Raw genomic sequence first — 11,931 nt, 5'->3', positions numbered from 1 at the left:
TCAAAGAGAGAGCAATGCAACCTGTTGTTGGGAAGAACTGAAACAACACAGACATGACATATACAGTACTCATCTAGTTGAGCTTTAAGGGAAGAACTTCATAATGCTTAAGTTGTAATATAAGATGCTGACACTGAAACCCACGTGAGATCAGTTTTAATACATGTATCTGATCTATATAGATATGGCATTTAAAGCAGCTTGACTTCAGAGATGGAGAAATAAGTTGTTTATTGTAGAGTATCAGAATTGAGAAACAAAAGATGCAGTTAGTATGGAGTTACTTTTGTATCATTACTATGCAATCAAACAGAATATATATAATTGAGTACAACTTTCCACACTGCAATCAAATAATGTTTTACTGCAAGTAAAATACATTGTGCATAAAAATGTATTAATGCAAATCCAAAAGTTTTGTTGGCGAATCCAAAAGTTTTGCTTGCTGTTGAGCTGAATCTTGTGGGTGGGACCTTTGGATTCGCCAACAAAAGTTTGGGATTCAAAAACAAAAGTTGGGGATTTGTGAACAAGATTTTAATCACAAATATATTTTACTTGCAATAAAACATTTTTTGACAACAGTGGGGAAAGTTTTGCCCCCAGACCTATTCTGTTTGATTGCATAATAAAGACACAAAAGTAACTCCCTAACATAGACACAGTCACTACTGACAGAACATTAAACACATTGGATGAAAGAGGTTGAGATAAATACAAATCCATGGATCATTGACAAAATAAGAACCATTACCTGATTCTAAAGCCCCCCTAAGCGATATTGTTTATACGTACATTGATTCAAATGATTTCCTTTAACATGAAAGCTTTGCTATTATTGTTTTAAGTAGCTTTCAGCTGCTTTTCACTCATTGTTTTCTGTCATTGGTCTGTGTGGTCGAGTCCTAAATGGCTCTGCTCCACTCACTTGTAAACACATGACCTCACACAAGCTGGTTGCATGCTGCCGGCCTCAGCAGGTAACGGTGCATGATTTGTATTTGAGTCGCTCTCTGCCTCCTGGAGGTCATAAATCCCTTCATGTAACTTTAACTTTCAGTACAAAGTGTTCACAGATTACACTGCTGCACCAAAGTGAAGGAGACACACATCAGAGTCATGAACTCGAGATTACAGTTACGTTTGCTTATGGTTTGGTTTTATGGCTCATCCTCAGCCGGCAGCCTTCTTGTGAGTAGCGTTCTCCTCGATGGACCTCCAGATAGGGATGCCATTCTTCAGCTGGAGAGCACAATGACTTCAGACGCTGTGGAAAGAGAGAGCATCATTTATTTTTCACGTCTTTAAATTTGTGGGAAAATCTTAAGCTGTGCAAAATGCAATGCTTTGAAAAATGTAGAAAAAGACAACGTTAGTGACCCACCATACTTAATCAGCTATCATAACACACATACACACCTTCCAGGGGCTTCCCTTTGCTCTCATCAGCTTATACACAGCGATGACGGGGACCCAGAGGAGCATAAATACAGCCATGCACCAGCCCAGAGACAAACCCCAGGCTGGGAACTGGACTCCTCCATAGGAGGGTGGCGTAAATGACATCAGAGACCAGATCAGGATCACCTAGATTACAAAGGCAGCCGGTTTCACTCATCAAACATGATCAGAACTAACGTTGATGTATACATGTGTATGTGCGAGAAGGTTGAATCTGAATTTACAGAACCAGTTTAGACAAGGGTCAGTTTTATTTATTCACTATTTTACATACAAACATGAAATCAGAATTTAACTGCAATTCAATTTAAGAACTTGAAATACGAGTTCAGCGGCTGCCGGCAGAAATAATACCACCTTTTTTCATTTCTTTACGTATGTTTTGAGGCAATAATAATTCTCGATTTGATGGCACTCTTAAACATGCATGTAGATTCAAGCAGATGCTGCCAGACATGTGATTGATACAGTCTTTTGACACCCGGTCTCACAGGAAGGGGTATAAATAGCACAACATTACAAGGACGTTCCGCGTGTCATGAGAACACATTTTAAGCTTTTTGAGTGCTATTTGTTACTTTTTGCGTGTCATTTGTAAGCCACTTTTCGTGTGTCATTTTGTGCAACAACACTACGGTAACATCTGCAGTTAGGTTTGGGCAACAAATCCACTTACTTAGGTTGAGGAATAACATCATATAGTTGGGCTTAAAATAATTACATAAACTAAGTAAAATATGTGCGGAAACGATGCAACATAAGTCTCCTGGTTGAAAGTCCTGTGTTTGTTGGATTAATCCACCTCCCCTCCCCTCCTGTCCGCTATAAACAGTCTTTCTCGCTTTTTATTCTACGTCTGTAGCTCTGAGCGGAGTATATTTACGCGGATGTGTTTACATTGCGGTCAATACAGACTAACTGGCGTACAAATGACAGGCCAAAAACAAGAAAGTCATTCTCATTGCACGCTAAATGCCTTGCATATTATTGTGTCATTCATGTGCCTTTTCATGCTGCTTTTGCTTTAGGGGCATTGTGTGAGGTTGTACTCACCGTTATGATGCCGGGGCTGATGACGAACCAACACGCTCTCCACCACAGCCAGAACATGAAACTCTTATTTCCAATCATCATCTCAATGTCTTTAATAAAACGGTTCCCTCCTGTAATGCATGAGAAGAGTACATACAGCTGGAGGTTAAAAGGCTCTCTGTCACCTTTATGTGTTAGATACATAATATCTCATATTTACCATATATATAGCAGACACCAATGATCTCCAAGAGAGCCAAAAATAGCAGCACCCAGGTGGCAGCAAACTGGTCGATTACAGTCACCCAGTATATTCCTGCCTATCTCAGACACACACACACAAGCTGAGTATAACTAGGCCGTTGTCAGACAGCAGTAACACAGAGCTACAATGAGGCAGACTTACCCTTGTGACACATGGCAGGCCCAGCAGGTAGAGGATGGCAGATATCGTGAAAGTCAATAAAGCTCGTTTGGATTTGAATATTTTAGGGAAGGCATCGAGCAGGCAGGTGGTGATCACCTCTAATGACAACAGGAGAGATTTCAGGATACAGCAGTCTATCGCAACAGCAGTGTTATGCAAGTATGAATGGCAACTGAAGATCTAAAATAAATTAAAAAATAAATTGAATTGAATCTCACCTATTCCTGCAAACTGAGAGTCCAGGCCAACAGTCAAAAGCATGAAGAAGAACAAAATGGACCACAGAGGGGAAATAGGAAGCTTAGACAAAGCATCTGGATATGCAATGAACGCCAGGCCAAATCCTGAACACATAGACAAAGAAACAAAACATCAAAGGCTGCTTGAAGTCTCCTAAATGTTTTATTAATTATTGCCCACATGGTGTTTTCCGTCTGACCTTCCTTCACCACTTCTCCAACAGGCATTTTGTAGATATGAGCCATGTGACCCAATATTGAAAATATGGCAAAGCCCGCAAGCACACTGGTACCTAGGAAAAGATGAAAATAGCAAAATAGATGAGTAACTGATTTAACAGATTTAAACTTTCTTTAGATAATGCTGTTACAGTAGCTGTGCTCCTACCAGCATTGGTAAGACATACGACAAATGAGTCCTTAAACATGTTGTTGTGGAAGTTGTTATAGGAAGCAAGAGTCATGACTCCACCCCAGCCAATCGAGAGAGAGTAGAAGGTCTGAGTCGCCGCGTCTTTCCAGACCTAAAAAACACACATCTCAGGCTTTCAAAAAACATTTTCAAAATCAGTCAAACTGTTTGGCTGAAAAGTGAGTTTTTCTTATCATACTACTGTATATCTACACTTTGGGCACATTGGACTTCTGTTTTTGCAATAGACTCCGTTATTAGGACTGTGTATTAGCAGAAATCTGGCGATACAATACATATCACGATACAGGGGTTACGATTCAATATAATGCAATACTGTAAGCAAGGCGATATATTGCAATTTTTTTTAAACTAATTTTAGGAAAACTGTATCCTCATTTGCCTTCATCACAGTCTCTGTAATATCAAGCATCACAGCACTACTTTGAGACGGCACATACACTGAGAGGGTGCATCTCTCTTCAAATGAAATAAAGTACTGACTTAGTCAGTCTTTGCATGTAAACTGTTATTAATTAAAAATCAATACTGCGTTTTTGAGAATCGATACAGTATCACAAAATATAATATCACGATATTCACTATTTTTGCTATTTTCTTACACCTATCCAATATATTTCATGAAAAAAATTGTCACATGTGCCCAAATACTAGATATAGTATATTATGAAAATGTCTGTATCTCAGAAACTAAAACTAGCACAATCAAGTATTTGGTATTTATGAACTATATAACAAGTGGAATATCAAAGATATACACACATGTCCAGTCTAAAAGAAAAATTCATATGGAAAACATTTAATGATCTGATTTTGACTATTAATAAAAGTGTGATTTTTTCATGTGATCTAAAAATGTCAAAGTTGTGTTGTCAAGTCAAGTCTTCTGACCAAACAGAGCAAATGTGGCATTTTTCTTTATCATACTAAATATAGTTTTTGGCAGAAACAGGTTAAAATGGGTCCCGACCTGTGCTTCTGTCAGTTTAGTCAGATTGGATTGGGAACCGATGTAGAACTCAATCCCATCTCTGGCTCCCTCCAGTGTCACACCTCTGATCAGCAGGATCACAATCACCACATAAGGAAATGTAGCTGTGAAATACACAACCTGGGGAGACAAAAGCCAAGAGTTAAAATTGTGAAAAAAAATTCATATTTGTTTTGCATTGCTGCTTGGAGTTTCAAGCATAAATTGTGAAACCTATCAGGGCTTTCAATTGTAAATGTGTGTTGCCATGTTGCACTTGACGTGTGCCTTTTTGTCTCTGCAAATTCCTCACAACTGTAATCTCAAGCCAGTTTCATCTAAAGTCTGCATAGAAATGTGTACATTTTTACAAAATAGTTTGACATTAATTGCGATACACTTATTCGCTTTCTTGCTGAGATTTAAGATGAGAAGATGAAATAACTCATGTCTGTATGTGACATATGTAGCTGCAGCAAAGATACTCTACAAAGATCATGCATTTCAAGCTCTGCCAATGGTTTGATATGGTATACACTTCCTGTTTCATAAGTGGCCGTGGTCATGGCGCGTTCACCTCTCTTGGAAGTGTTGTGAATGCAACATGTTCTCATCCCAACTCGTCACATACCGCTACTTTGCATCACGTTAGTTTTGGCATCAAAACCACTATAGTTAGGTTTAGGAAAAAACATCATGGTTGGGCTTAAAACTACTACATTTATATAGTGAAAATGAAACTGAACGTTGTGAACACGGGACACGAACGAGCAGCTGATTGTAACGTGAAACTTAACGCACAGGACACGATCAGCGGTCTCCTGGCTGAAAGCCTTGCGCTTGTTGGACCCATCCACCAAACTCCCATTGCCCGGTGTGTGTCTTTTCGCTCTTTAATCTATGTCAACACAGCACTTTCCCACAGCGTTTACTGTTACCGTGGATGGGTTTACATTGTAGTTAATGGAAAGCCTGGTGTGTTTCATACTGGTGCAAATAGGGTACCTTGTGTGGCAGTACCAAACGCCGACAGGCCGTGACAAAGCCTCAGTATTTGACATCCTGGGAATGAGAACGGGCTGGTGAATGTTGTGTGGATGGATGAAAGCAGATTGGATTATATTTGCAAAATGTATTTATATTTTTTGCTAACATTAGATATTTACACAGCTAACAGCAATATTCAGCATTGCGAAAATTAGTTAGCGAACGTTAGCTGCCAGATCTTGTGAGAGTGCGTTGCTGAGACAGAGAAAGGTCTCGAACAAAGTAAATTTTCTTCTGATTTGTCCGTCTGAAAAATTTAATTTTAGTGTCAGAGTGTTCGAAAGATATGTGGCTTGTGAAAAACAGCGCCAATATTTTCTTTGTTGTCTATGGGGTGAAATAATCAATCGCAATCTCTGTGTTCATGTTCACTTCTCCCATTCTCCCACCCAGCAAATAAAAATGACAGGGCATTTGGCTGATTTTTGCAGTGGGCTTGATAGTCTATAGTATGCATTGGCCTTGATGTTGGACTGTGCTCTGAGGTGGATGTTGTCTTACTTTGCCTGATGACTTGATGCCTCTGACGAGCGCTGCAGCAACAATCATGGAGCTCAGCAGCAGACAGAGAGCCAAGTGCCAAACTACTGGTCCTGTTTCATCTAGACCGCTGGATCTCTGCAGAGCCACACGACTGAGGAGGAGGAGGAGAGACATCTGACTGTACAGCCACAGCAGTATGACAAATGTGTGTATTTGTGCTTGTTTGCAGGAGTGTGTGTGATTCTTACTCCCAGTACTGCTCACTCGGGCTCTGCACTGGAACTGTGATCAGGTCAGATGAAGGACAAGTGCTGTTGTCCTGAGTCCAGTTGGCCACTAAAACACCACTTACATTGCAGTACACTAAAAAAGTAAAAAAGAAGGATGTTTTTAGTGAGCATTAATTTCCCAGAATGAGTTAATTTGATTATTTAGCTTTGACCTGAAGTAGTGCAGAGAGCACCGTAAATAAAAATAAAAATGCACCGAACTGCAGTTTTTGTTTTGCATACATTTCAATCTTTCATTTCAATCAGATTATGTCACACAATCCACACAACTCTTTACTAGATTTTGAGATGAACAAAAGCACCTATAGGAGTGTTGCTGCAGTTACTGTCAGCCTGACTGAGGCAGCTGGACCACGGCAGAGGAAACTGGAAGGAGGCGAACATGTAGTACAGGCTGTAGGCGACGATGACGTTATAATAAATCGATACTATGAGGGTCACCAGAACCATGGCAACGCCAACACCTGGAGAGGAAGAGCGAGAGAGAGGTTATAAGGCACGTTCTCATATGAAGCCTCATTAAAAACTCATTTTTTTTGGTCAATTCACGTGTACTGAAAACTATAATTCCCTTTGTAAAGAAAAAAGTTTGTCTTAAACTAAGTTAGAGTCTGCTGATGTAGAAACTGCTATTAGATGAATAATTCTGTGATATAGTTTTACTTCTCTATCCCCCAGAGTAGATTAACTTCATAACTTGAAAGCTGCTAGCTGGAGCCAGAACTTCACACAGTTTTGTTATTTAGTTTGTTACACATTACACTAAATTAAATCAAATAGTTGCTAGTACTGCCAAGCTCCCTGCCAAGGTTGGAAAGTAATATTCTCCTAATTTCTTTTCAATCCTCAAGAGAAACCAGCAGAATCAAAGTTGGAAACTGTGAACAGACTTTCTGCAACAGCTTTAATTCAACAAAGTTAACCTTTTTTTTCAGTGTCATTATGGCTTTTTGTTCCTTTGAGTAATGTGTTGTTAGTCATATATTTGTAATGTTTACTGTCCTCAGTATTACATCATAAAATGTGACTTATCATATCCTCAAATACGATTTTCATTTCTAGGTCAAGTTTATTTGGAAACTTGGACTACACCCCAAATCACAGTCTCATAACTTTAATTAAACTTAAACAATAAGTTCACAATTTTTCAAAATGTGTCTTAAAGCAATAGTGAGGTGCCAATATAATCACTGAAACATTTTTTTTTTTTGCCTTCATTTTTAAAGCGAGACTCCCCAGGCAAACATTTAATTTTGAGATTTTGGGCTATTTGGCTTCACTAACATGTCTTATTTCAGACAAGTGGAAAGAAAATATCCAAAATACACATTTAGGTGTTTAATTTACTACTTTGTCTAATTGCGTCCGTAGATTCCTCCTCAATTAACCAAAAGTTAGCATTATTTAATAAAATAAAATTTCAGAAAACTTAATGTAAGTAATCAACTGTGGATGTTTCATGATGATATCAATTAATAACTTCTTTTACACTGTTCACCTGTAGTGTCTTGCAAAATGTCTGAAATTTTACAATACATATCTTTAAAGGCCAAAATATTTTTTTTTTCTCAGACTCTGAGCCAGAAATCTCCACTTCAGTAGCACTTACATACACCAAACTTCCCAGTTTCATTCCTCTCTATATTCTGAAGGTTTTTACTGAGGGGTTTGTTCATGTATCATTCATAGCCTGATTTATAGAACATTTCATTTCTAAGAACATGGTGAAAATGAATATTTTATGGCTGTTGAGTATTTTCGGATTTATTGAGTGATTAAAAGAGACATCCAAAATTCCCTCTGTAAAACCTTTGTCTCTAATATGTCAACAAAATGAAACAAGAATTTTGAACCTGACTTCATGTAATGTTCCAATTTTTTTGTTCTCGGAAAGTATGTTAATTAGCAAATATTTAATAAGATAGTACCTCATTTGTATATTTAAACAATATTCAGAAAACTTGCAATACAGAACATATTTGCCTTAATGTAATCAACTGAGGACGTTTCATGGTGGGATGTATTAGTTAAAACCTGGGGTGTCTCCCCTTCATTGTTTTAATGTCCAGTATGAACAGGAAGAATGATTACAGCAAGAAACACTTGTTTCACTTTCACTTGGCACCTGACCAGAACATCTTCTTCTTATAGCTTTGGTTTAGATGTTCGATGGATATGCATTGACCTTAAAGGGTTAAAGCCTTCAAATCAAACAACCAAAAGCTTCCTTTGAAGTCAAGAGTCATAAAAAAAGACTGTTTTTTTGTTCCACAGTTGACCATTAACCAACAGCCTCATTAAATCCCTCACGTTTGACATCTTTATCTTTAGATGCACCTGACTGATCTTTCACAACTTGAATGGTGGTCTTACCCTGCAGGATTGGCACTGCTCTCCATACGTTAATTGGACCTTGGCTGCAAAACTGCCCGAAGGCGCTTTCTAGGAAGAACAGAGGAATCCCAGCCAGCACCAACATCACAAAGTAGGGGATAAGAAAGGCACCTGCAGGTACAGATTAAATACAAATATATCAACAGTGATGCTATCAGACAGGATTTCCAACGCTGATGCATTAGACACCAAATACGTACCCCCTCCATTCTTGTAGGCCAAATATGGAAACCTCCAGATATTTCCCAGTCCAACAGCATAGCCGATCGTAGAGAGGATATACTCCTTCTTGTTGGCCCAGTTCCCACGCTCCGTATTCTCATCACCATCACCAACATGTGGATCCTGCTCATTGAAAAGTTTCAATAACAGTTGTAAAATGTCTCAGATATTGTATGTTGTACCTAGGACATCTTAAGAAAAACAACTGCAGTGAGAAAAGTAAAATGCAAAACACATTTCTGCAATGCTGTCTGATAATATTTTATGAAAATCTCCAGATATTGTACAGTGTTTCTCTGCTGTGTGCTGAAACCACAGAGTCACTACTGCAGCCAGTTTCACTGTTGATCATCTCGACTACAGTCATTCCTCCTCACTGCTACAATTAAAAAATGAAGATCCATCCATCCATCTGCAACCGCTTATCCCGTTAGGGGTCGCGGGGGGGCTGGAGCCGATCCCAGCCGACATTGGGCGAAGGCAGGGTACACCCTGGACAGGTCGCCAGTCCATCGCAGGGCTGACACATAGACAGACAACCATTCACGCTCACATTCACACCTACGGGCAATTTAGAGTCCACAATTAACCTAACCTGCATGAACTGTGGGAGGAAACCGGAGTACCCGGAGAAAACCCACGCTAACACGGGGAGAACATGCAAACTCCACACAGTAGGGTCCCAAGCCGGATTCGAACCTGCAACCCTCTAGCTGTGAGGCGCCAGTGCTAACCACTGCACCACCGTGCAGCCCCTTAATACATGAAGATATTAAACATATCTCTTTTCACTGGGAAGTTTTAAATGATTTCCACTGACATTAAGAGTGGATTGTGGTGGTTTCAGCCCACAAACTTCAGTTCATTCAATAAGTGACATAAACTCCAACGTCAATCATCACCAGACAATTTCACTTTTGTGTCCCCTTAAATTAAGCAATTATTTACTTATTTGAGATCCTGTTTCAACTTCTGCTGCAACACGTCTTAAAAAAACAAATTTTTCTAAACTTATTACAATTTAAAAACAGAAAATGTAGTATTTTTCTAAATTTAGCAAACAGGTAACACTTTATAATAACCATCATTTATAAATGGTGAATTGATAGTTATTTAAACTTTAACAATAAAATAATTATTAACTATCAATGAAATGATAATAATAATGTTGACTAATTATTAGTAATGCTATAATTTCTGTTAGAACCTTATCTAATGTAACTATTGTGTTGTAAATCATTGAGAGAAAGTCCAACAGGTTTGAAATCCTACCTGGTCGACAACAGCAGGATTTCTGAAAATGAAATCCTTGAAACGGTTCCAGCTGTAATTCCTCATCTCCTCTCACCTGCTTGTTATAAGACGTTCACATCATTCAGGTCGGTCTGGTTTAAAGCCCCTCTGACAGATAAGGGAGTGATGTTTTCCAACCAATCACCTGACCCGTAACCTCCCCCCTCACAACACAGCTGAGCTAGTTAACTTTTTAAACTGGAATCATTATTTAATGCAAATTAGTAAAGGAAGTTTTCCTCTTGATGACATTATAGTGACTCACTTACCTCCACTCAATCTGATATAGAGCTGGTTAGTGTTGCTTTCTGTATTATGTCAGTATTTCTGACCCATATATTTCCTACGATGCTCATTTTTATATATCATCCAGCAAAAACAGACCTATACACTGTATGGGACTCCTCGCCTCAGACTATGTTAGGAGTGATAACAACATTATATCCTCTGTATTGATAAATGGACAAAACAGTGGAGCCGTGACTGCCGCTCACTCTGTATGCAGTGTGTGTGATGTGAGTGACTCTACCAGTGACCACGTCTTAACAACTACTCCCCTAAAGCCACCTGTGACTGATGCTGGATAGTTCTCATTTTGGTCGGTGACATCGACACATAATCACTGAGCTGTTAGCATCTGTGTCACCCGTAATCACAAGCTGATGATGTGACCACAACCATGTCAGATGTCATGACTGGTGACCCAGAGAGAGGTAAATGAAAACGTCCTGCTCTACCCATTAATCAACAGATTATTACAACCAACAACCATTACACGTATGATAATAGTCATAGATAAACAGACACACTCACATCCCAAAACTGTCAAGTGGGTTGAATTAATTACTTTCTTAAAGGGAATAAGCTATTTATGAGTGTACTGTTCGTGAAGGTTCTCAGTCATCCAGGTCATGGTATCCGAGGAAGGGTTAAATCAGCAGCAACTGGACCTGGTTTAGCTTCTTGAAAACGTTTCACTTCTCATCCGAAAAGCTTCTTCAGTTCTGACTGAATGGTAGGGGAACCCAGGAATTTAACCTCTGTGGGGTCGTTAGCAGGAATATAGAAACCACTCTGTACAATGGTGCTCTTAGGCGTGGCAACCGTAACCAAGGGCTGTTAAAGTCTGCTGATACCTAATGTGAATGGCTGTCGGGTGCGTTCAAGTGTGAATGGTTGTTTAATCTCCTGGGCAGGGATGCCAGGACAGGTGTAGGTGGAAGATAGGTGATGCCTTAGGCCACCTCCTCTGTTGAGGGATGGTTTCTCTACTTTAGCATAGATGGCCTCTTTAACTCCTCTTTCAAACCATCTTTCCTCCCTGTCCAAAATATGCACATTATTGTCATCAAAAGAGTGTCCCTTGTCCTTCAGGTGTAGATAGACTGCTGAGTCTAAACCTGAGGAGTTGGCCCGTCTGTCAGACGGATGGCTCAACACAGAGTGTTTTTTATATTCCTGCTAACGACCCCGCAGAGGTTAAATTCCTGGGTTCCCCTACCATTCAGTCAGAACTGAAGAAGCTTTTGGGATGAGAAGTGAAACGTCTTCAAGAACCTAAACCAAGTCCAGTTGCTGCTGATTTAACCCTTCCTCGGATATGAGTGTATTCTGCCCCTCATGTTTCTTAACAAGGTGTT

The 11,931-nt window shown here is 39.4% G+C and overlaps 1 protein-coding gene across 1 annotated transcript; it reads right to left on the bottom strand.

Annotated features, from left to right (window-relative positions):
* Window positions 1-236: 236 nt before the first annotated feature.
* On the bottom strand, window positions 237-10,336 carry slc6a14 (solute carrier family 6 member 14). The gene is made up of 15 exons (XM_074651232.1): window positions 10,271-10,336; window positions 8,977-9,121; window positions 8,756-8,887; window positions 6,685-6,846; window positions 6,341-6,455; window positions 6,111-6,243; window positions 4,563-4,703; window positions 3,548-3,683; window positions 3,360-3,452; window positions 3,139-3,264; window positions 2,900-3,018; window positions 2,714-2,813; window positions 2,515-2,624; window positions 1,420-1,587; window positions 237-1,267 (listed from the first exon to the last, which is right to left on the bottom strand). The coding sequence occupies exons 1-15, from the start codon at window positions 10,334-10,336 to the stop codon at window positions 1,148-1,150; spliced, it is 1,866 nt and encodes a 621-aa protein (XP_074507333.1). The 3' UTR covers window positions 237-1,147.
* Between the last annotated feature and the right edge of the window lie 1,595 nt (window positions 10,337-11,931).

The sequence above is a fragment of the Sebastes fasciatus genome, chromosome 1 (assembly GCF_043250625.1).
Source record: "Sebastes fasciatus isolate fSebFas1 chromosome 1, fSebFas1.pri, whole genome shotgun sequence".
In the NCBI taxonomy this organism is placed as follows: domain Eukaryota; kingdom Metazoa; phylum Chordata; class Actinopteri; order Perciformes; family Sebastidae; genus Sebastes; species Sebastes fasciatus.
Note: the sequence above shows the minus strand (reverse complement) of the source record. Positions and strands in the feature narration are given on the sequence as shown.